This window comes from Pyrgilauda ruficollis, unplaced genomic scaffold, assembly GCF_017590135.1.
Source record: "Pyrgilauda ruficollis isolate IOZ18807 unplaced genomic scaffold, ASM1759013v1 scaffold144, whole genome shotgun sequence".
Classification (NCBI taxonomy): Eukaryota; Metazoa; Chordata; class Aves; order Passeriformes; family Passeridae; genus Pyrgilauda; species Pyrgilauda ruficollis.
This window is the reverse complement of record NW_024512988.1, coordinates 527,647-554,188: the sequence shown is the minus strand read 5'-3', so window position 1 is coordinate 554,188 and position 26,542 is coordinate 527,647. Positions and strand designations below refer to the sequence as shown.

Sequence of the window (26,542 nt, the reverse complement as noted above, 5' to 3'; positions counted from 1 at the left end):
ATTTGAGTGTCCCACCATGGAGTGACTTCAAACAGGTTCTACAAACACGAGACCAAACACTGCTACAAGCAAGTCCTGTCTGGCTCCAATGTCACGGACCATGCTGCCTCTCCAGGTAACTCCTGTCCTATTTTTATATGGAAAGGCAAAATCAATATTTTTTTAATCAATTTGTGAATTTGTGAATGTGTACTCAGTAGAATCTGCACACCCCTTTTTATTAAGGTTGGCAGTTTCCTTTCTGCTTCCTGTCTGCCCCAGAGAATAAATCTCTTGACCGAAGACAGGAACACCCCAACCTGCATAGCAGACTCAGAGCAAGAAGTGAACATACACAGAAACTGGTATTTTTATCAGATTTTCTATGAGATTTTTATCCAACAGAGAAGTTCACACACAGGAGCTAACAGGTATCTCTGTCTCACTGTGCTCTGCCCTCTTCTCTCATTCCAAACCCGTACTTTGCAAACTCTAAGTGGAAATTGTGACACAGGTCCAGTGTTTTCTATGAGATTTTTATCCAACAGAGAAGTTCACACACAGGAGCTAACAGGTATATCTGTCTCACTGTGCTGTGCCCTCTTCTGTCACTCCAAACCTGTACTTTGAAACTCTAAGTGATTATATTCAATATACTGGAAATGGCACAGGATGCCCCAGCCCTGGAAGTGTCCAAGGCCAGGCTGGACAGGGCTTGAAGCAGCCTGGACAGTGGAAGGTGTCCCTGCCCATGGCAGGGAGTGCAATGAGATGACTTTTAAGGTCCTTTTCAACCCAAACCACTCGGTGATTCTGTGATTAGGGCCATTCCTAGAACCATTCCCACTGGAAAAAAAATATCTATTTATAACAGATAAATAGATTATTATTTATTACTATAGATTATTATGTATAATATTTTTAATATCTATTTAGAGAAAGCTTTGCTAATAGAAAGAACAGAGCAGATAAGGAGAATAATCAGGGCTGGATGGATTATGAGTTTATGGTCAAGAGGGTTTTTGTCTCCTACATTGAGAGATGTATTGCATTGCACTCACTCCTGTTGGAGGAACACCCCCAATTCAACAGTTTTCCCAGTATGACAGATTGAACAAACAGGGTTTTCTCACCCAAATTGACAACATTCTTAGCCCAGAAGGTGGGGTCACAGTGGAAGCGGATGGCGCCGTTGGCAGCAGGGACGGGATCACAGCGTGCCTTCAGGATGTGCCTCAGCTGGAAGGTTATCTGAGAGAAAACAAAAACACTCTGCTGCTGACAGAAAGAAAGAATGAGAAACAAGTGTGTGTTTACCCTGAGAGTTTAGACCATGGAACACCAACAAGGACTGGCAGCAGCAAGTTTGGTTCATAGCTTGGGAAATTCTCAATTTGTCAGGAAAATCCCACACTGTACAACTTCTTTACTCTGAGGATTGCAGAGCAGCACTCTTACACCACAACATTATTGAAATTACTCCAGTGAAACACTGAGGTGCCTTCACAGAGCTGACCCCATTCCTTGTACACTAACACTCCCTAAACCCTTACAGTAAAGAGTGAACTGTTGCACAATTGCTTGGCTCTGCTCTAAGATCTGAAGCTGAAGATAGGGTGCCATGATGGACCCACATGGCAGAACTGGGTGTATCCTCTGGATTACCAACATTTGACTTCATTTGTGTCTTAATCTCACTCTGGATACATTTGGTTCTCCTGCCCCTCTGTGTTTGTGGCTCAGGACATGTTCCCAGACTGGGAAAGCTGGTGGCAGAGTGATGGTCTACAGCAGCAGCAGTGGTGAGCACACCCCTGGGCTTGCATGTGCAGAACTGCGTGTATTCATGTCAATAAAAGTGAATTATCCTTTTGGTTACCAACACTTGAATTTGTGTCTTATCTCACTCCAGGAATATTGGAACTTTTTCCCCTCTCTGGACACAGGGATTGGGACAGAATTGCCCAGCCAGGTCTGTCAGTCACACAAGGACTGGCTGAGGGCACTTTGTTCTGCTGGAGAAGAGGAGGCCTGAGGAATTCCAGGCTTGGAATTCCTATCAGAGAATGTTTTGTGACATTTATTGAGCTCTCAGTTTAATTATTGCCTATGTGACTGGCTCTTCAGGTGTGTAACACTTCTGTACTTCACAATGGTGTTGTGTTTTGGGAGCTTCACTAGGAGCTGCAGCTTCTTCCTCAGGAGCAGCAGAGGGACAGCTCTGATTCTGTGAGCAGGGCCAGGACCTGAGGGAAGGGCTGGAGCTGTGCCAGGGGAGTTTAGGTTGGATATCAGGAAAGGTTCCTCCCCTAGAGAGTGCTGGGCACTGCCCTAAGGCTGCCAAAGCTCCAGGACTGTTTGGACAACGCTCCAGGGATGCCCAGGGTGGCATTTTGGGGTGTCTGTGCAGGGCAGGGGCTGCACTGGATGATCCCTGTGGGTGAGTCAATCACAGAGCCTCTGAACAGAGAGAGACAACTCCCTCCCAGGGTTTTCCTGGGAAGCTGTGAGAAAGCTCAGAGAAACAATTCTTATCTCCACTTGCTGCACCTGTTGTTGTGCACCTGTGGAATGTGTTATGGAGATTTGTTTACCAAATTTCTTAACTGGACACTGGATGGTGTTTGGATTGATTGACCAATTAAGTCAAAGCTGTATTGGACTGTCTGGAAGGGCATGAGCTTCTTAAGAAGTATAGTATAGCACAGTATAATATAGTACAATAAAGTGATTGATCAGCCTTCTGCAATCATGGAGTCAGTGCTAATTATTCCCTGAGTGTGGAAACCCAGGGCACCAGAAATATTTCTCTGTCTGCTCTGGGGTGCCCTGACCCCCAGGGCAGCACTGACTCTGACCCTCATTCATGGAGAAAGTTTCCTGGACTTCAGATAAACTAGAATCCACAAAAGTGTGAAATAGATTACAGAGAGTGGTGTAGGTGTGTCACTTGGTGAGAAATTGAGGTTTTGGGATTTTTAGTATGTTGTGGATGGAAGCAAGATGGAGGGCACGGTGTTTTGTCCTGGGTTTCTTCTTCATGCTGCTTCTCCCTTCTTCTTCTTGGGTTTGGGTGGCATTTTGTAATTGGGCAGAAAAGTCTCATTGCGGGCTCTGTGGGATCAGTTATTGGGTATAAAGGGAAAATAATCTAGGTGTCAGGTTTTAACTGGATAGTTTAGCCTTAAAAGACCTTGTAACAAGAGATTTTTAGCCATTTTGTGCCTTCTAATGAAATGCTTCAGAACTCACAGTACTGAGACTGTTTTACTGATGAGAAATAATAAACACTGAGTCCAAACACGAACTACCATCTCCAGTGCCTTCAATCCAGACCCAGAGAAACCAAAACTGGCACCCCCACACCTGATCAGGGGCTGCTGCTACCACAAGTCCCCTGCAGCTCGGGCCCTTCCCTGCCCAGCCCCAGGCGGCCTCACCAGGCGCTTGCTGTAGAGCAGGGCAGTGCTGCTGCCGCTGGCAATGGCCCAATTAGTGAAGTTCATCACGTGCTTCACTTGTCGTGACAGACCAGTGATGTCGTTCTGCTGCTGGATCAACTTCATCTGCCTCTCCTTTGTTACGTTCTGCAAAGAAACAGAGACTTTGTTACAACAAAGTAATTGTAAATTGTGAAGTGATTTATCACAATGGGGCTTTCGGACGGAGGAGGAAAATGTAAAACACTGGCTTGGATCAAAAGGGAAAAGTCACAAGGAAATTTTAATAAATGCTAGGTAAATAAGAAAAGTCAAAGTTAATGTAATTTTGCATTATTTCTTTTACAAACGATAACGTTACTAATGTTCTTCCAGGAACATTCGATTTCCCTGCCAAGTTATTGTTCCTTAACCAGGAAAAATCTATTGTGATTCATCTGATCTTAAATTTTTCATGGCAGGCTGGCCATATGCACTGAACCAACTTCTTACAAGGGATTTCCTCTATTCAGATAAAACCGATTTCCTCTATTCAAAATTTTCATTTGAATGGAAGTCACAATGCAATTATTCAGAACATGCCATCTGGAAAGGATGCTTGAACTCATGATCTCTAAAGTTGTATAATACAACTTTAAATACCAGCATTACACCTTCATGTACAGATACAAGAGACTGGTCTGACTGTCCTTACATGAACATTAACAAGCTATTTGAGGGAATTATTAAATTATACACATCCTAGCATTATGTTATAAAACAGAAATATGGCAAACAAAACATGAAAAGGGGATTTTCAGCCACTCCTGTACGATGAGCCCAATTTTGAATACGAGGCACAGACACAAAACTGAAGGAGCCACGGGCTCTGATGAGAGGAAAACAAGAGATTTAACTCCAGCACATCCCTCAGAGGCAGCTTCAGTGCTGCAACAGCTGCAGCCACACCAAACAAACCATTTTCAAATGTTTCCCCTCAACAGGGGACTAGGAACTCAACACCACCACTGCTTTTTATTTCAAGTGTACCTCAAGGTGCTGTAGGAGAGATTTTCCTTTTTTATTGATTTCATTGATGAGGGTGAATATAGCCACTTTGATTTCCTGTTCTACTCGTTTGTTGGTTTCATTTACTTCTTTTATCCTAAAAAAACAACAAAAAAAGAGCAACGGATTGTCAGTCCGTTACATTTCACTGCCAAATACAAATTCACAACTTGTTTTACTTCAAATAATATGGAAATCCTTGTAGTTTACACACTTTATAGAGAGAAATTTAGAGAAATAACCAGTCACAACCACATGAGTCTATATGTACACTTATAAATTTATATCCACATCGTGTCACTCACTATGAAAAATTTATATCTGATGCTTTAAACTTTTAAGATAATTTATATTAACCAGAAATCAAGCCTAAATTTCAAATTAATTCCTCCCTTGTAACAAAAAAATTATTACAGACCTGTAACTAATACACAATAAAGAGATAAACATTTCACTAATGATGTGCCTGATATTAGTTTAGATTATTCTCTTGTGCTTTAACAGCACTAACTGCCAGATTTTTATACCCTCTTTATCACTGCCATTTTTCCTCAGTTTTAGTGCATTTTTAGCTTTTTCAGATTCAAGCAAATCACCTTGAGCTCTGGCCACAGAATTTCAAATACAGCACTTCTTAAACTCATGGAAATTCTGGATTTATTTGATCCTACACTGCCTTAATCTAAAAAGATCACACTGCAGCAGAATTCTTTGCCATGAGCCAATGTGAAGGCTTAAATTGTCCTTTTTTGAAGTGTTTTTTTGCTGCCAGATGAAGGATCTGATGTCACTCAGCCACAGGACCAACACTCCCTGTAGATTAACCCTGCTGGAGTCAAAGCCCTTTAAGGCACCTGGGACACACGAGGTTTTCATGGCAGCACAACCTGGTCTCCTGCTCCAAAAAACACCCAACCAACCCTTCATTAAGTCCATGGCATCCACCCTTGGCTTGGGCACCCAACAATTATTCCAGCAGAGCTGCTCCTTCAACACTTTCATGCTCCACCACCACAGATGATGGTGATTTTGTGCCATCTGCCAACACTGACAACAAAATTGTAACACCTTTATTTTTCCCATTCCCTGAAGTTTTTAGGTTGATGGATTTTGTGTCCTATACACCAGCAAAGCAGTGGAATGAATTGTCTCACGTGCACCAGCCACTTGGCTCAGCAGAAAATTGAGGTTTTGACACAACTCAATCCCAGCTGCAGAAATTCACTGAATTCACTGAAGCCAGAAACTCTTGGGAAAAAAATCCCCACCATTACAATGTGTTAATTCCATCACCCATTCCTGGCCTGGAATTCCTATCAGAGAATGTTTTGTGACATTCTTGAGCTCCCAGTTTAATTACTGCCTATGTGACTGTCTCTTCAAGTGTGTAACATTTCCATGCTTCACAATGCTGTTGTGTTTTGGGACCTTTCCATGACTTCCATGGAAAATCAGCACAGAAAAATACCAATTTTTATTGCTTCCCTCTTCACACATTTCCCTCTCTCATGCTGTATGTTCCTCCCTTACACTGCCTTTTTTTTTTTTTTTAAAATATAGATGGCACCACAAGGAGTTAAAAATTTACATCACAACTTCTCTTTCTATCTTGGTGCACATCCTCCTCCTGCCCTCGTACTTTCCACCCCCAGCTGATGTGTCATTTTGCAAATGACCTGAAAGCTGCAGAAGGCTCACCAAACCACAGAGAACCAGGGTGGAATTCCCTGAGCTGCAGCACAAGCCCAGGGGAGCAGAGCCAGCAGAGACCACGTGCTCCCTCTGCCTCTGATTTGGTATTTAACGTGACGCTGAATTTCAGATAACCCTGGAAATCTTAAGTGAAGCCACCTAAAAAAAACCCCAATCAGAACCCCACAACCAACCACAATTTCCTATTCAAATTCACACTAAGCTTTTGTTACACAGTTATCAGAGGTCTTAATATGAAACATAAAAATATTTTAATATTTCAACTGTTCTGTCACCTAGAGCTAACTGAAAAGAAATTATAGGATGAGTTTTCTTGCCATTTTTATTCCTTTTTTTCTCCCCCACCCCCAAAGTGTAATGAATGTGTCACACCTTTGGTTCTATTGAAAGCTGTCACAAAAAACATAACCTTTAACCTTTATTTCTTGTAAGAACTTCCAAGAGATGCAAAGTCTTGTAGGGACAAATAAACATTATGGAAAGTAATTAAGATGTAGAATTAACTCCAGTGTGTTATTCTAGTCCCACCATTCATCTTGCTGTGACTCATTAAAAAGGCAATGTAATAGCTGATCATGTTGGGGAACTCACCTATTTTGAACTTGGGCAGCTGCAAAATTTACGTAATTCTTCTTCTCAAGAAGTTTGGCCAAGAGGTTCTCAATTGCACCCTTTTGGTTCTGAAAAGCTTCTTCCAGGAACTGGTACCTTTTCAACAGGCAAGAGAAGACACTGATGAAAAAGGGGCAGTGGGCTGCAACTCAGGGCTCCCAGCTCAGGTGCAAAGCCAGGAAATTTTGAAAAAATATGACTGAGAAAAAAAAACACTGAGAAAAATCAGACTCTGAATACTCTGACCAGTGTGCAAAATGCTGAAGTGCTGATAAAGTCCTTTGCTACTGGCCAGGAGACTGAAATTCTGTGGCAATTATTCAATTCCAACCACAAAGGGAGGCAGCACCTCGTTTCTCAGGATCCTCAGAGTTTGGTGAGGAAAATGCACCAAAAGCTTAAACACACATTAAAGGATACTAAAAACGACCCTAAACTATCCCAAATTCCCCTGTTTTTCAGCTGATACTGCTCATGTTTGACTGCATTAGTTTAATCTGAAGAAAATTTCCCTAGAAAAAAACTTTAAGTTTTTTCCACCTCTGCTCTTCCAAGTGAAGAATATTCCCTTCCAAGCTCTTCAAGTGAACAGCTGCTATCAAAGGTACTTTCCATTACTTCATCTGAAAAGAGGGTAAGTACCAACACTGAGGGAAAATAACAGCATTAGGTGCCTTTTCCTTAAATACTGGAATTAAGAATGCCACAGAAGCAAAATGCCTCTGCTGAAAATGTCCAAGGGGAATTAAAGCAGCTCCATGAATTTCTGATGAACTGCTCAAAATCCAGGGTCCCTGACAGTCACTTGGCTAAGTCTTGTCTTGGCAATAAATAAACCTCATGCTTCTGAAATGTAATTTGTTAACAACAAGGAAAACTTAATGTCCCAGAACACCGTGGCAATGTTTTCCCAATATTCAAATTGGCAGAAAATTGCTGCAATTAATGAAGCATTCTATGAGGTGCGTTACAAACAACTTCCACCATCTTCCAAATAAAACAAAGAAGAAATTAGTGTTGTCTTCTGTCACAATCTAGAACATTACAATCCAAAGGAAAAGACTGCCTGGATTGTCATCAAACTCACAAGTTTTTTTTTATTTAAATGACTCACAAGCATGATAATAGGGACTCAGACAAAGAACATCATTCACAACAAAAACAACTCTACTGCTGTTAATTCAGTTTGTACCAGCAACAGACAAATCTGAACTCCAAGAGTTGAGATTCTTCATCCTCAGTGTTGGAATTTTGCTTTTTCCAAAAGAACAGTCCAAAGTTTTTTGCAGACAGACAGCAGCACAAAATTTTAGATACTACAATACTAAAAAAAATTTAGCATTCCTAAAGCCCAAAGACAGCAAAACTTGAAATGTTTGGGAGCTGATGATTTTCTGAAATTATTTTCATAAAGTTCAAAATTATATTTCCACCTGAAGAAGAAATGAAAAACCTACATTCAGCTTGTACTGCTGAAATTTTGCTGTAGCTCCTGCTATAGCCAAAATCCTTTTCTTTTTTCAGTATTGCACTTCCAGCTTCCCAAGTGTGTGGACTGGAAATGACCCAAATTAGAGGAATCTCACAGCATCAGGCTGCCCAAAGAACTGTCAGCTTTCTACAGAATCCCCAGCAATCCCTGCCCTGACAGGAGTGGAACTGGATCATCTTTAGGGTCCCTTCCAACCCCAAACCATTCTGGAATTCTAAAATTGAGACTCTGAACCTGGGACCATGGAGGTACTGAAAAGGTGATTCACCCTCCTTTGGGGTAAACTATTAGGATTTCAGGTAGAAGAAAACAGGGGATTAAAATCAATTCTTTTTCCACTTGGCATGATTCTTCACAAAACCTCAGCTGTACTTCAGGCAGACAAAGCAGTGCCTTAATCATCTGTAATTCACACCTGCACACAGAACCATATGGAAAGAATATTCTGCAAAAAAAAGCACATTAATAATAACAAATTCTCCTTCTGGAAGAGCACAGGTAAGTAGGACAAGATCCATCTGTTAATCCATCATCAACATGCACAGAACAGATGCAAAGAATTCAACTGGACCAAGTTAGTGAATATATCCCAGGAGAGCACCCTTTGTGACAAGGGAGTTTCCAGGATATTTATGATCAAGCCTATGAAAGAACAGAGCAGGAATATTTGAGGGTGTTAATATTTTAATAATAATAATTTCAAAAGTAAAAGTTTTCCACAGGCTGCTGTAGCAGTCTGAGAATAATCACTATTCTGAGAAAAACAGAATAGTTTTTTCTAAAAAAAAAAACATAATAAAAAAAAGCAGAACAGTATCAGTATTACGCCTTTAGAGAGGAGCTAAGGAAAAGCAGTGGTGCAGAGGTTGATAAATATGTATTATCCCCAGATTCTCTGTTATAACAGTACAAAATATTTGTTCAGACATTCAAACAACTACATGGCAGAGCTGCTGCAATGTGTCCTAAAGGGGTTCCAACTCCTTTTCTAGCAGAGCAGCATTTCTTTTTACCTGGCAACTTTTAACCAACTAAACCCAAACCATTCTTCCCCTCTGCACCAGAAGAATATACTAATGTAAGAGGCAAAATTTAGAGTTTCCTTTACAAAATTCCCCTAAAGACTGTTGCACAATCAAATATGCCCTTTCAGAAAATGACCTCACCCATGACTCACTCTATCACTTTTGCTTCTTTTACAGCACCAGGTGTTCAGGGCTGCAGGAATTTCCATTCAAGTCCTGACCACTGGGAACTGCCAGGCAAATCAACACCTGAATCTCACCAAACCTTCTCAGTCCATCTTGGTTTGAATCTCATCTTTGGGGACTTGACAAAGCTCAGCCAACTGACCATGTTTCCATCACCCCACACAGGTTCTCTGTCACTGTCATATTTTTTGAAAAATCCCTTTGCCCAGGATTTCTCTCCTGGGAAGCTGAAAAGCCTCAGAGAAAAATGAAAACAAGAATTATCTGATTTGCTTCTCCTGTGTTTTGCTGCTTTGGAATGTGGTTTGGACATTGTTTACCAGCAGGTGATTGTTTCATTGATTTCATGTAAATTGTTTTAACTTATTGGCCAATCACTGTCAGGCTGTGTCAGGACTCTGGAAGGAGTCACAAGTTTTTCATTATTATCTTTTAGCCTTCTGTCTGTATCCTTTCTGTATTCTTTAGTATAGTTTAGTGTAGCATTCTTTAAAATATTATAGATCATAAAATAATAAATCAGCCTCCTGAGAACATGGAGTCAGATTCATCATTCCTTCCTTTGGACCCAAGAATACCACAGTTCTCTGCAAGGGATGGGTTCAGTCCAACCAGGAGTAAATGCAGCACAATTTCCAACAGAAGCATCTCCCATCAATGCCACTTCATCCTCTGAGACAGCACAGCACAGGAGTTAAGACATATTTGGGAATATTTGTATATTTGTACCTGTGTTCCTTGTGCTCCAGCAGCTGACAGTCTCTGCATGTCAGCCTGTCACAGGTTTCACAGAAAAGTTTTAACTGCTCTTGTTTGTGGACAGGGCAGAAAACAGGACGTTGACCAGATGCTCCCACGGCCTCTGTTTTTAAAAATAAACCATTTGTGCATTTTAAAATAAAATTGAGACAATCTGAAGAGCAAAACAACTAACTTGCAGCAACAACCAAGAACTTGCAAAGGCACCTCCAGATGTGCTCTCAGGCTGAAGTTACTGTGAGCACAGCAGGTCAGGGGTTGGACCTGATCATCTCAGAGCCCTTTCCCAACCTCCATGGCTCTGTGATTTACAGTGCCAGTGGTTAAGGGCTGTTTTCACTTCATTCATTCAAGGAGAAGGAGGAATTCATCTTTCCTCATGAGCACCCAAAAGGCCCTGCAAGGCTGCACACGAACACCAGCACGGTGTACGTGTGTTTATAAAGATTTAATTCCATATAATTTCACCTCTGACAATGAAGGATGGCTCAAACCTTTCAAACCTTTTTAAGGTTTTTTAAAACCCTTTCTACCCCATGGGTTTTCCAGCTTATCCCTTCAAACACCTCATTTAGTCAAACACAACTGAAGTGGGAGCTGCAAAGCAAATGTTGCCTGGGTTAAAAGTTACTTAAACCCCCAAACAACAAATAATGGCAAAAAATAATTCTAGGTTTACTAAAAAAATTCTGTACAGTGTTCTGAAGATATTTTGAGCTTAGCAAAGAGGAAAGCAGCCTTTGGAAGGTACAGCAGGTAGGGTTTAAATTAATTTCCCTCCCTCTCCAACGTTTCTGAAGCTGGTTATATCATGCAAGTTATTGTAAAGAAAGAGCTGATGAACCTGCAGCTGCCACTCACTGAGAGAAATTTAAAGTCTCCAGGGCACATCTTTGAGTCTAAGAAGAAAAAAAAACAATGACCAGCCCTTCCCCACAATCACAATAAATAAAATTTCTGATAGAAAGTCTATTTTATAAACCTTTTTTTATAAACTTTATTTTATAAACTTTATCAAATATTTTATATTTTAAATTAAAAATATTTGAACATTTTTAAATATAAAAAATATTTTATTTAAATACAAAAATATTTGGTTAGTTTAACTTATTAGTTAACTAACTAGTTAGTTTAATAATAGTTTATTTTATAAACTTTATAGACTTTCTAGTTTTGGAACAGTCACTTTTCAGCCCCTTCCCAGCAGGTATGAAAGGGAAAGCTGAGCTGCAATATCACAATGAGAGTCACAATTTAGCATTCCTTATAAAAATATCAGTAATTCTTTCTTGGGCCCTAGAATTTGATTGAATTTAAGGGTTTCTCATGTATGAGGCTTAATACATTGAATCTTGAATGGATAATATTCCTTATTAAAAATATTCATTTAGACATAAAGAAAAGCCTCTCCAAAATGAGGTTTATTTGACAGAGCAAATGAAATAAGATCCTTGTCTAAAAGAACTAAGCTCAACAGCAAACTTTTTAACTATTAAACAATTTTTAGAAAGAAATGTAGTGTTTGTTCCTTTGAAAAGATACAAGACAGTCATGGAGATCTTAATTAATTTTAAATTAATTTAAATGAAGAGAGCAAAGTGTTGAGATCTCTCTTCCTTAATATGATCATTTTCAGACAAATCCAGACTGTGAAGAACCTACAAGCCTTTAAATCAGAACTTTTAACCCATTTACAAACAGAATTTTCTAATCTAAAATCCAGATACCCTGGACCTGTTTGGAGAACATTTTCCACATTACCTCAACAGGCTGTAAATGATAAAATCCAGATAGCCTGGACCTGTTCTGAGATGATTTTCCACATTACCTCAATAGGCTTCAAATGATATATGATCAAACAAGAGTTTAAGAATTTACTTCTAATAAGGCTGCACACCTGAACAAATCCTACACACACTTCACATATTAAATTTTGCTCACTGAGAGATTAAACCTAAAATAGATTCAAATTCTACATTTACTGAGCAATATCAATACAAAGTAACACCATATATTGAAGGTAACTATATAAAATATATAGTTATAACTATATAATTATATATAAACGTATATATACACTTCTACAGGGAGAACTAGAATTGCTTCTCATAACAAAATACAGCAAAATGTGTGATTTAATTCCCTTGGACATTGGGTAAGATTATCAGTATGCCACTGCTCTCCAGATTCCAGCCCCTCCATTTAGTTACTTGTTCTACTAAACAGAAATATTATTAAGAATGGATCTAAATCCTTTCCAAAAACATTTGACATAAACTGCACAAAGTATCACTGTTATAAATTTGCTTCTTCCTCTATTTTTACAGCCACTAATTTTGCACTGGTAACTTTTTAGTGCACTTTTCCCAAATCCTGGGGGGAAAACACACAGAGCTGGTTGTTACCTCCATCATCCTCCCCCCTTTTTTTTTTTTAACATATAAAGAGAAAAGGCTCTGGGAAGAGGCAGGACAAAGTGACAGCCAACACTCACCTGAGGACACATCCTCTTTTTTCCTGATCATGTGATCCTTAGTGAACTTTACTCGCTGGTGAGCCTCGATGCAGGTCTTACACAGCCACTCCCCACACTCCACACAGAAACCCACAGCACTGGCGTTGTCCTCACAGCTGGTGCACACCTGGGGAGGAACAGAAACCAGAACTGTGCTGGGCAGCCCCACAGAGCAGAAAGGGTTGGGGGAAAAAGCACCAGAATTGTTCTAGGGAAAGATGACAGCCCCAGAGAGCAGAGGAGGGATGGGAAAAAGACAGAGGAGGGGTGGGAAAGGCCACCAGCATCATCCTAGGGAGCACTGATGTCCCAGAAATCAGAGCAGGGTTGGGGAAAAGGCACCAGAATTATCCTGGGGAACACTGACAGGACCAGAGAGCAGAGGAGGGGTGGGGAAAAATTACCAGAACTGTCCAGGAGAACACTGACAGCCCCAGAGAGCAGAGCAGGGGTGGGAAAAGGCACCAGAATTGTTTTAGGGAGAGTTGACAGACCCAGAAATCAGAGGAAGGCTGGGGAAAAGGCACCAGAATTTTTCTAGGGAGAGTTGACAGACCCAGAGAGCAGAGGAGGGGTGGGGAAAAGGCACCAGAATTACTCTAGGGAGAACTGACAGCCCCAGAGAGAAGAAAGGGTTGGGGGGGAAAGGCACCAGAAGCATCCTAGGGAGCACTGACAGACCCAGAGAGCAGAAAGAGGTGGGGAAAAGGCAGAGGAGGGGTGGGGAAAAGGCAGAGGAAGGGTGGAGAAAGCCACAAGAATTGTCCTGGGGAGCACGAACAGCCCCAGAGAGTAGAGGAGGGGTGGGTAAATGGCACCAGCATTGTCCTGGGGAGCACTGGCAGGACCAGGAATCAGAGGAGGGGTGGGGAAAAGGCACCTAAGGAGCAGCGACAGCCCCAGAGAGCAGAGGAGGGGTGGAGAAAGCCACAAGAATTGTCCTGGGGAGCACTGGCAGCCCCAGAGAGCAGAGGCTGGGGCAGGCAGGATGGTCCCTACCTGCTCTGACTTCTCATCCGAGCTGCTGGGGCTCTCCGAGGTGTCCTTCACGAAGTAGTTGTCCACCAGGTCGATCTGCCGGCACTCCTGGCGGCAGATGGGGCAGCGGATCACCCCCACTGCAAAACACAGCACGACAGCGGCTCTGAGCCAGCAAAACCCACAAAGCAACCCGCCCGGAGCACCAAGCACAGAGCACACTCCTCCTCTCACCTGGGTACAGGATTCCAGGTTGGCATTGTCATTAAAAACCAGCCATTACAGGTGTGGAACAGGTTTCACCCCAAAATACACCCCCTCAACTAATCCCAAAAAACCCCACAGATCTCTACAGAAGAGGATCCCCCACCCAGCTGGGGATTTCCCTAATTTCCCTAATTTCTACATCATACTTAGTTTTTCCTACTTATTTCTTCCCAAAAAATTCCCTGTATTTTTAGCAAAGTCATTTGTTGTCCCCAAGCAAATATTTAATTTTTCCCCCTGTTGATTTTAGATAACAAAACTCAAGACACTCCTATTTTTTAGATTATTTTTTAGAACAGTCTATGGGCCAGCCTGTCTCAAGACAAGCATTAAGAAGGCTGTGCCCAGATAGCTGGGGTGACTTCAGGGATGTTCCTGAAAATGCCACAGCATGCCTCAGTGTTCTCCCAGGTAGCCCAGGAAGATTTCTAATATAATCTATTTCCATGAGGTCAGGGAGGCAGAAGAAGCAATAAAACACCAGCATCCTGCTTTGTTATCCTTTCTAATCACTAAATTAGTTTTAAATCCTCAGCAGAGCTGCAAAGGAGTTACTACATGAACCAAATTGACATTTAAAGATGTCTATGAACAGCCCCCATAAAGGTTTGAAAACATATTTATAACTTAGGTAGTGGCTCACACTTCACAGAAGTGCCATTGGATCTTAAATTTCTATACAATTTATTGAGAATATAATCTTCAAGAAGCTTTCCAAGCATTGGGTATTTTTACACACTAAAACAACTTTGAGAAGTGTAATTAAGTGATGCTCAGCTCCTTTGTGGATATTCAATTAGGACAGCAGGACTTATTTCAGGGAGATTAATTACATTAGCAGTGGAGTAGCATTAATTTTTTCAAGTGCTAAAATTAATGATGGCTTCAGAACACAGGAGATTCACTGCAGAGCAGCAATAACCCAACTCAAAATTCCCTGTCTCACCAAACCAAACACATCTCAAGAGCAGGATATGAAAAATAACCAGCACTGCAGCAGCTACACATACAAGAGCTTTCACACACAGTGAAACCTTCCCCATATGCAGAACTTTGAGGTTTTCTGACAACTGAGAGACAAAATTCTCTAGGGAATACCAGCTGAAAGCCATCCAGCAGCTGATGTGTACAGACTTCCAGAACAAAAATTTCAGATATTTACCATTAAAACTACTCCATCCAAACCAAATCAAACCTAAACTTGATTTTTTAGTGCTGCCTTGGGTTAAACACACAAAATATTTCAGGAAAACAACAAAACAGAAGCTCAAGATCTGTAATCTCTAGGTATCAGAAAAGTCAAATTCTACAGATGAAAACCCCTCCCTGTAAGACTAATTTGGGTTGGTTTTAAAGTAGCCAAACCAATGAAAGCTTGAATAAAATCAAGCCTTTTGAACCAAGTGAGAGCCCACAGGCTGGATTCTGGCCAGGGGTAATCCAACACCCAATTTTTGCACCTCCACATTCAAATAAAACCTGCACACAAAGTGCCCCCAGTGTTCTGCACACACCTCAAGAGATCAAAACTCAAATTCAAGGCTTTGCCATTCTCATTTAGCACATTACACTCCTTTTTCACGTCTCAACACCCTTTATTTCCAACAGTGGCTTTCCAATAATATATGAGCCACTAAACATCTCATATCCTGGTCTTTTCATCTAATAAAAACCAAATCTAATAAAAACCATTTGTACTAGAAAAGAATGTACTGAAAAGATACAGATGTGGCTAATTTTGTAAGGCAGGGGGAAAAGCAGAGAAAATCACACTGAAATAACATTTACATAGAAAAAAAGATTCTTAGCTGTCAAAACCTGAGATCATTTGTGAGCTAACAAAGTTTATTGTAAAAAGTTTAGTGAGAATGTATTTCAGGACAAACTAAGATTCAAATGTTTATATAACCTCTGTGAAAAACAAGTTTTCACTGTCAGTTTCAATTAAAAAAAATCTTATATAAGAAAATAAAAGTAAATACAGAAGTATTATCCTATTTCTACTCCAGCAGAACTTACTACGTTGTTTTTCTGCATCAAACAAATCAAACACATTAGTCTTGGTACAAACATTCCCACTGTAATTCTGCTTTCCAAAAGCATTAGCACACAGTAAAAACTATTGTTCAAAGATCAATTTTATTTTTCAAATCACTGTTGAATTAGAATAAGACACATTCATACAAATTCTGAAGGTCAGACTGGTTTATCATCTCACTCAAGCCTAATTATTACCCTCAAGATTTCTTATGTCCTCAGAGATGGCTTCGTATGATTTTTGAGCTGTAAATTGTTGCTGCAGAGGTCAAGAGCAGCACTGAAGCAAAGAGCTGAGAAAAGGGAAGTTTCTTTCAGGAAGTTCTGACCACACCACGTGAAACCCTGCACAGGGGCTGAAACTCTTTGTGCAGCAGTTCCTTTGTGCCTTACAGAACATGTCACCAAAACCCTGCCCTCAGCATTAACTACAGCAACACAGTTCTGCTTCAGGTCCCGAAAAAAAGAACAATTCAGCACCCTACAAACTTCACCAGCCACCCCCAGGCGCTGCTGTGGATATCAGTACTTGCATGAAGAAACTCAGGGAGAATCATACTTTGGACCTAAAAGGCCACAGGAACTTATGAACTATTTTAGAAGAGCTGCAGACAACAGGAGTGGGCTCTCAAGCTTCCTTAGTTGTATTTCAGAGGACCAATATTGCTCATTTTTCCACTTGTTTCTATCACACACCTCAAGACCTGTAACAACCATGAGCAAAAATATTCATTACCCCTCTTCCACAACTCTCTGCACCACATTTCCCCTTCCCTTATATCCTATTCCCAATTAATGATGCAGTTCAGATCAGATTCTGCTTTTGGTCCCACATTTCTGCAGAACATCAAAAATATTTCCAATCACACATTTCCTGTCTCCCACCTGCTGCCACACACAGCCCTCAGCCCAAATGGAGCTTGGCTTTTCCTTTCACCCTCACTGAAGGGAGAAGCAGGAATAGTTTCCTATCCAATTGTTGGGGTTTTTTTCCAGTTTTCCTGTCTGGAAATTTGGATTGCCAGTCTCCAGTGGGGCAGGCAGGAAAAGCCTGCCTGGCACTGCCAGCCCTGCTCAAAGGAAGATGGATTTCATCTTCTCACCTGAGCCATTCCTCCCTGCCAGGACCTGTGATTCAGGGAGGAAAGAGGAGACTCCCATGGGGTATCCTGAGCCTTTCAGGAGCTGAGGAGCAGCACAAAGCACTGACAGAAACCCAGGAATGTGCTCAGGGATGGATGTGCACAGGAGCTACAGGAACCTGCCCTGGGAGCAGCTCTCCCAGCACTGCTGTAAATGGGAATTTTGGCACATGCCAGGAATGCTCCCTGTCCTGGGAAGAGCTGCTCCTGCCCCAGTGGGAGCCCAGGGCACTGCAAGGCAGGAGCAAGGGTAAAACCAAGGACACAAGAGCCTTCCTGGAGGCTCCAGGACCTGCCCTTCCCAGCAGGAGCAGCCCAGAAGGTTCTGTCCCAGCAGGGAGATGCCAGCACAGATTTCACTGGCAGTTCTACAACTGCAGGCACATCTCCTTACATGCACATCAGATCTCCTGATTTGTCCAAGACTTTAAGAACACTAATGAGAGCAGCATCTCTGTAATCCTTTTAACTGCTTAAGGTGTAGGTAAAGCACACTGAGCTAGACCACAGACATCAAAGCATGTCAGAAAGCACAGAACTGAAGTAAACTCAGGAGGGAAAGTTGATTTTGGTTTCCTAAAAGCAGAAAGGCTGCTAAAAACCCTGCCTCGTAATCCAGCAGCAAATCACTATGGAACACTGCAAAAACCTTCAGATTTCAAGTGGAAGCTGTTTTTAATCCACCACTCCTAACTCACACCTAAAGCTGCAACACAAGTATTTTTCTTAATTGTAACTCAGAACTCTGTGAATTACTTTAATATATTTAACTCTTCCCAAGGGCAACTATGTTCCTCTGAATGCATCCCAAAACAGGTAATTTTTTCAACAGGTTTCATCTTTAATTAATTTCAATAAGAGAAGTAGTAAAAACCTGCTTAGAATTGCTTTCTCCAGGCTTTCATATCAATGCAAACAATACTAAAATACTGCCAAGTTTCAAGGATGGTTGATTTCTCTTGTATTTCCAGTCTTGTAAAGGGATGAAAACAGAGACACTCATGTCAACTCTTTGCCTACTGTCCCCATCCAGCTTGATATCCAGTAATCAGTGTGTTCAATTCATACCATTGATTTAGTACCAGAAAAAAATGGAATTTTCTAAATCTTCTTTGCTCCCTACCCACCCTTCTGGGCATTTCCTTCTGGAATTCCCTCAGGTGTTTGAGACCAACTCTACAACGACAAGGCTTCCTGAGGCAGTAAGAATTAACCTGCTCCCCCACCAAACCCACCTACAGCCATCCTCTTGATCTGGTTTTTTAGTTTTTGTTTACAAACACTACAGAAGCCTCCTGGGAGCCTCCAGCCCTGTGAGAGAAGGGGGAGGTGGGGTGAAAGGAAAGGGGAACACACACAAGGAGCCAAGGAAACTCATCCACTGCCTAAACCCACCACAGCAGCCAAAGCAAAATAAGAACTTTTACAAGAAGCACCACACTGAGGGCTCCACATTAATGTGGCTTCAAGTCCAAGCTGACTTCAATCAACTTAAAATAAACACACCACAGCCCAGCCCAACCCCACTGAAATCTCACAGAGAGCAAAAAGCAGTAATGGAATAATGAAGAGAGTTATTGATCTGAATGATGATGGGATGAACAAGGGAGGGCAGATCATGCACAAGATGTACGAGATCCAAAAATCCTTTCGCACTCAGCAGCACCCTCTGGATCCACTCCATCACTGGGACATTGTAGAGTCTTTCCAGCAGTTCAAATTAATAAATTCAAAGTTTAATCACACATTGACCCTGAACACTTGTGTTCCTGAACACCTCTACTTACACACTAGAATTCCTATTTCTGTAAGATTCAACTCTGATGTGTACCAAAAAAAAATCTTTATCAATTTTTTTAGTTGCTACGTAACATTTGGAGTACTGAAACAGTATTAAAATAAAAAGAGGACAAATAAGTAAGTTTGACCTCAATACCCTAAAATAAAATGTTTGAAGTATGTTATGGAGAACAAGTTGAACAGGAGCCAAGAGCAGATCCTTCAAAAGACAGCAATGTGTCCCAGGCTGCACTAGCAGGACAAGGACAGCCATCTCCCTCCTTGTGGGAATCAGAAAAACAGAAACTTCCACAGACATTGAAGAATTTGATCTGCAGCCTTGGAAGAAGCTTAGATTGATGTAAAACTACAGTACACAAACATTAGGCAGAAAAATCATAAACTTATGTTTCTATAGTTGTAAGTAAGAATATACCTTAAGTAAGCGAGAAAATGTACTGATAAGATGGTGAAGGGTTTATGATGTTGGAGTGGGGTTTTATAGAATAAGCTGAGAGTTTAGAAGTTATAATAGAAGCATCTGTGTGCATGTGAGACACAAGCCGTTGGGCAAAAGCATCCTCAGTGCAGAAGAATTGAGTAAAGGTGATAGGTTAGAAAAGCAAAATAAACCCTGTGGCCACTGTCCATTGGGTTAGAAAGTTCTGTGTTGCCTTGTAACTCTTGAGCTATGGCTGACAGCTTGCTCCTCTGAAATCTCACAGCCTCTGAGACTGATGTTCTTCTGAGCCATAAATTGTTTTAGCTTGAAAATAGTCCCATCCCTTCAATACTAGCAGTGACAATGACACCTCCTCCTGCTCAGCACTCCAGGAGACCACACTGAGCCAGAACAGGGCTCCCAGTACAGGACAGACTCCTAAACTGGGGCAAACCCAGCAGTGGTGAGCCAAGGGCTCAGGGCTGGAGCACACAGGGGTGAGGAGAGACCTGAGCACTGCCTGTGGGGCAGGGGCAGAGCCCAGGGTGCACAGCAAGGGACTGACAGTACCACTGTCACTGCTAAAATTGAAGGGATGGAACCATGGTCGAGCTAAAACGATTTATGGCTCAGAAGAACATCAGTCTCAGAGGCTGTGAGATTTCAGAGGAGCAAGCTGTCAGCCATAGCTCAAGAGTTACAAGGCAACACAGAACTTTCTAACCCAATGGACAGTGGCCACAGGGTTTATTTTGCTTTTCTAACCTATCACCTTTACTCAATTCTTCTGCACTGAGGATGCTTTTGCCCAATGGCTTGTGTCTCACATGCACACAGATGCTTCTATTATAACTTCTAAACTCTCAGCTTATTCTATACAACCCCACTCCAACATTATAAACCTTCACCATCTTATCAGTACAGTTTCTCACTTACAAAAGGTATAGTCTCACAACTACAGAAACGTAAGTTTATGATTTTTCTACCTAATGTTTGTGTACTGTATTTTTACATCAATCTAAGCTTCTTCCAAGGCTGCAGATCAAACCCTTCTGTTTCTGTGATTCCCCCAGGACAGTGCCTCACAACTACAGAAACGTAAGTTTATGACTTCTCTGCTAAATGTCTGTGTGTTGTATTTTTACATCAATCTAAGCTTCTTCCAAGGCTGCAGATAAACCCTTCTGTTTCTCTGATTCCCCCAGGATAGTGCCAGCAGGAACAAAGGGATTTCTGCTGCCCAGGGTCCAGGGAGGATGGTGCAGCACTGCTCACCCCAGCACACCTGGACCAGGCTGGAGAAGCTGCTGTCACCGCTCTCACCGGACCGGCTCTGGGCAGGGTGGGGCTGGGCACACCTGGCCGTGCCACCCCACGTGATGCCCCAAGCCAACCACGTTTGTGCCAAAGAATGGCTTCAAATTCTGCTCATACATGGGAGACAGCAATGAGCACAAGCCTGGAACTAGCACACCATCCCCTGAAAATCAACTTCCCAAAACCCAACTTCTGTCCAGCAAGCAGCACCACTTGAGGTATCTGGTTCCACACACAGCCTGGGGCTGGGGCAGCACCACACTGATCCCCCCAACAGAAATACTGAGGGACTGGAAGATAATTAAAGCCTCTCAGATGTTCACACTGTTGCAACTGATGCCTTCAGGTTTAGCTTTTATATTTTTCAGATTCTGTGCTGCTTTAGTGTGTAGTTCTGAGCTTCGTATTATGGGATGGTAAACTCTCTTCACAGAGCAGGGAGACAAAACAATTCCTTCTCTAGCTGGGGACCAAGCTAGAGAATGATCCAAATGATCCAAATCTTAGGCCCAAGAGCACAAACAACGTGGGCTGAAGAGAGAAAAACAGGAGGGATGGGACTTCATGGGTTAAAGCTGTAACTGGACAATTAACTCCAATATGCAAATGGAGCAGAACTGATGAAAGTGAGAGACCCCGTGACCGGTTGTGCATTTTGTGACCATTTTGGTTCATCTTGGGTTTAGCCCTGGCTGGGCTCTTGCACTGCCCAAGGTGGATCCATTGAGGCCTTTTAATAAATCCCTATTTCATTCTGTAACTCCGTCCAGCCTCTGTTTTAGCTCAGCCTTCTCGAGGCATCAAATGACAAGGAAATTTCCCAGTTCAGGAAATATTTGCCAGCACTTGTGCAATCCAGTAACTCCAGCTTCCGTTCTGGGCTCGAGCTTGGCAGGGAATCAGGAATTCCCTCTCTGGAATGAATCTCTGCCAGGTCCCATTGACTGGGTGACAACTCCAATAGTAGTCACTCCATGTGCTTAATATTTATTTCTCTTAGCACTGCAAGGGTCCAAGCATGTTTCTGCACAGCCATACATCAAAACCCTGCTCTAATTTCAGTGATTAGACCTTGAAACAAACCCTCACAGGTCAAGGGAGTGATACAATCAGATTGAAATCTGTCAGAATAAAAATACATTTTAAAAAATTACCTGCTTTCAAGGTCCACTCCTAACTCAGTTTTTTGTTTTTCAAACAATCCTTGACTATATGGCAATTATCATGCACTGAACTGACAATGTATTTAATAAGAAAAAAAATTACAGCTGCCACAGATATTAATTCTTATAAAAATAACACGCCTTAATGTTGTCTGCTGGAAACGCTTTACAATACACTATTAATTTACACTGAAATTTAAGTTTCACAGCAAGATTTTTAGTAAGTCCAGAATATGAACTGAACATTTTCCAGGACTCATGCTGGGCTCCAGCATATATTCATGAGCCTCACTTATGAACACAGGAGAAAAGTAAAGAATCAAAAGAGATCAGGTGATGTCTACTCACATCCAGTTTAATAAAACTTAAGATGCTGCATTTACACAGTTTATACAGTCTTATTTGATGTAGGAATTTTCATTCTTTTAGACTGAAAATACAGTAACTACCACCAAACTCAGTGTAAGGGACACGTCACATCCCCATACACATCAGACTTTTATGTCCTCCTTTCACAGCAAATTAAAAAAGCAAAAAACTTCATGTGTGATTAAAACAACACAGCAACACTGTATACAGGAGCTGAATTCAGCATATCAAACCAATTTCTGGTACCACACATCACAGCTCCGGGTAGTAAAGTGTTGTTCCTCAGTTTACACACACAACCAACTGTGGAGGTTTTTCAGCTCATTTGGTTTTTCAGCCTAATTGTAATTGTGACATTCCCAAGGAGCTGGGAGAGCCCCATGCTCTCTCTACTGAGATAATCTTCTTTAGAGAGATTGTAAATATCTCACCCAAGCAATGAAACCACAAAACAACCTCACCTCCAGGAGCAGGAACAGCAGTGGGTGCAGGAAAAGTTGTTTTACAGTATCTGTTACAGTCTGAAATCTCTAACTTAGAAATCAGGGGTTTTTTTCAGAATACTGAGATACAAATGCAGGCATTTCCTTGTAACCTATTCAACCTGAAAGGAGGAGTCCAGCTGGACAGCTGAAACATCACTACAAAATCATCTATCCACCAAATAAAATGCACATTCCCATAACCAATTAAGAAATTAAACTGAATATGAGATGCTACTTTTCATGTTAAACAAATGCATATATTTTAAATATATGAAACAAGAATCTTCTATTTTTTCCCTACATAAACGTAATCAACAGCAAAATAAATCTTTTTCACCAGCACAACAGGTATGACCCAACAACTTGATTTTAATACAGCAAACCACAACTTCAGGTAATTCTTTTAAGCTTTAGCCAGGGGTTCTCTAAGTTTTAGGAATTGAGATGATTCTTCTGCCTTCTTTAGCAGTGGCTCTGAAGGGAGTGGAAGCCTGGCAGGAGCAGAGATGCTGATCCAGACCCAACACCACTCTCTCCAGGAGGGCAGAGGAGGTGCTGTCACTCAGAGAACTGCTCTGGGGCACCAACCTCAACTCCATTTCCACGGTTTTTACCCAATAAATACACATATCTACTGGTTTAAGTCCTGATAGCTCTCACTGAGCAAACTCTCAAACTAATTAAGAAAGCAACCAGGAAAATATCACTGGTACTTTTCTGGTTTATGTGAAGAGATGCTGAAAGATAGCAGGGACACAATCCAGCAGTGAGAGCCTGCAGCAAAGTGCAACCTGCCTCAGGTACAGCTACAGGTGCCACTTCTCTGTAATTCTTCCTGCATGAAAAAGCACCTGCTCGTCATGAAGGAGACTTGAGAATCAGCAGAAGTGGAAGTAACACTTCACACTTTGTGACTACCAGAACAGGGAAGGAACCTGTGTGACTAAGCACTGTGGTGCCTCTCAGGAGGCTCAGAATGTCCATTTTCTATCTGATTTACTGGTAACAATCTCCTGTGCCACTCAAATGATTCCACCCTCAAGGTGCAGAGAGCTGCTCACAAAAATGCCTCTGCTGGTCCATGGCCCATCCTCAGCTGAGGATAAGCCAATCCTACCATATTGCAGGGTGTACTTTTAATCCCAACTGGAAAAGTACCAAATATAAAAGAAACAAATTTCTCCTTATAAGTCCTTGAGAATATTCCCTCTAGAAATTGGAAATATTTGACTCCAGCCAAATTTTGGCTCAAGAGAGCATTTCCTACTTTCCTAAGGAAACAGGGATTAAACCTAAATACCCAGGGAACAAAAAGAGACATCAGGATACAGCTGCCAGTTCCTGTGCTTGTGCAGGCTGAGGTGGTACCACAGCTGGATCCACAGCTGGATCCACAGCCCTACAGGACACTCCCACAATCCCACAACAGCAGCTCTGTTGGAAGGCAGCTCTGCAGATCACCCAGTCACCTGGAGCAGGTGACACAGGAATGTGTCCAGGTGGGTTTGGAATGTGTCCAGAGAAGGAGACTCCACCCCTTCCCTGGGCAGCTGCTCCAGGGCTCTGCCACCCTCCACGGAAAGAATTTCTTTCTCATTCAGGTGGAACTCCTTGTGTTGTAATTTATGGCCATGGCTCCTTGGCCTGCCCTGGGCACCACTGGAAAGAGCCTGACACCATCCTCTGACCCAGCCTGGAAATATTCCTATGGATTGATGGGATCCCCTCTGAGTCTCCCCTTCTCCAGACCAACCAGGCTCAGCCCTGTGGTCTGTCCTCACATGAAAGATGCTCCTGCACCTTGCTCACATCACCTAAAACTTTTTATTCCAACAGTCCAAACACAAACTCTTTCTACAGCAAAGCACACCAACAAGCATTCTTAAAATGTGTACAAGAAGTGATATTCCAGTTTGTACACAGTGGTTCCCACACCTGTGGGGAAGACAGCTCCCACACACACAGCAGGACTCAGATAATCCTGCTAATTGCTAATAAAAGAAACCCTGCTTCCCAAGTTCTGTGGATGTCACTGGCATATCACTGCCCTGGGAGGGTGGGCAGGCCCTGGCACAGGGTGCCCAGAGCAGCTGTGGCTGCCCTGGATCCCTGGCAGTGCCCAAGGCCAGGTTGGATGGGGTTTGGAGCAACCTGGGATAGTGGAAGGTGTCCCTGTCCAGGGCAGAGGTGGGACTGGATGGGCTTTGAAGTCCCCTCCAAATCAAATCACTCTGTCACTCTATGATATAACCCAAAACGTAGAATTTGGAATTTAAAAACACGGATCACAAAACCATCTGAGTGCTTTACTGAGTGCACTGGCAAACTGCATTTAATACATCATCTTTTTAACACCAATGAACTTCCTAGGATCACATCCTAGATGAACATTCTGAACAATCTGGATGAAAAAATCCCTACCATTCCAGATTAATTCCTTCACTGGGGAACACAGGAAGGGCTTGAGTGCAAAGATGTCACCAAACAAGGTCTCCCTGACCATAGAGCCCATTTAGGACCTGCAAAACCACTTACCAGGGCCCTACTTTGTACACCACAGCCCGTGAGTCACCCCATCTAAAGCTCCCGAACCTTTTCAATTCCATCCCTGAACGTACATTAGAAAAGAAAAATCAAACCCAAGCTGTGGCTCTGCTAAGAACGGGTGGAAGGAGCAGCGCACTCCTGTTCCCTGGTACAAGTTCTGTAGAGGCAGAGCTGACAAACAGCACTGCAAGGTTTTATCTCAGTGCACAGCAAAGCAGGGACAGCGCACACAGCGTTCCCACCTGGGCAGGTAATAAATACTGCAACGAGAGTGAATCTCAATTTAACCAGACACGTTTTACCCAGCACTACAGAACCCAGCAGCTGCCCACCCCCGCTGTGACACCGCTGAGAGCCAACACAAAACAGCCAGGAGGTGAGAATGACAGAGTATTTGGGGTCGGAAAGAGCCTTTAAAGGTCATTAGTCCAACCCCCCTGTCACGAGCAGAGACATCTTAGGTTCGAGCAGGTTGCTCGGAGCCTGGTCCAGCCTGTCACTGAGTTTCCACCACCTCCCTGAGCAATTTGTTCCGATGTTTTAACACCCTCATGGTAAACATTTCTTTCTTAAACTTAATCTAAAGCGATCCTGCTCCAGTTTAAAACCATTATTCCCAGTCCTAGCGCAACAGGTGCCGCTAAAAACTCTGTCCTTATTTTTACTACAGACTCCCTTTAGGCACCGGGAGGGGCTTTAGGGTCCCCGGGAGCTTCTCTTCTCCAGGCTGACGGATCCCAATCCCCGCAGCCTTCCCTCAGAGCAGAGCCGCTCCACCCCTCCCACCAACTCTGCCCGCTCCAACAGGTCCGTGTCCCTCCTTCCCGGGAATCCCCGGCCGCGATCGGCGCTCCGGATCCCCGCAGCTCCCGAGCCCCGCCGCCCCTGCCCTCCCGCACGCCGCCGATCGCTGCCCGCGCTCCCGCACGGGCCCGGGCCAGCCGGGGGAGCCCCGCGCTGCGGGCGGGCGGGCCGCTGGCGGCGGGATGTCCCGGAGCAGCCCCGCGCTCACCTTGCTGCACGTCGCCGTTGGCGCCGCCGGGCACGGGCACGGTGAGCTGGCGCTCGGGCTCGGGCAGGCAGCGGCGGCAGAAGGAGTGCAGGCAGGGCAGCAGCTTGGGCTCGGCCTCCCGCCGGCTCTGCAGGCTCTGCGCGCACACCGCGCACGTGTCCAGCAGCGAGAACGGCCCCGGCGCCGCGGGCGTCAGCGGCGGCACCGGGCTGGGGCCGGGCCCCGCCGCCGCACCG

The 26,542-nt window shown here is 43.0% G+C and overlaps 1 protein-coding gene across 1 annotated transcript in view; it reads right to left on the bottom strand.

The window, feature by feature from the left end:
* The window catches only part of TRIM33 (tripartite motif containing 33), a 43,770-nt gene that overhangs the window by 17,113 nt on the left and 115 nt on the right, over positions 1–26,542 (bottom strand). Inside the window, 8 exon segments of the mRNA XM_041460481.1 lie at positions 1,113–1,230; positions 3,420–3,566; positions 4,449–4,563; positions 6,771–6,887; positions 10,224–10,356; positions 12,748–12,895; positions 13,768–13,886; positions 26,307–26,542. The exon segment at positions 26,307–26,542 is cut by the window's right edge and continues 10 nt beyond it. Of these exon segments, the coding sequence (XP_041316415.1) occupies positions 1,113–1,230; positions 3,420–3,566; positions 4,449–4,563; positions 6,771–6,887; positions 10,224–10,356; positions 12,748–12,895; positions 13,768–13,886; positions 26,307–26,542 (1,133 nt within the window).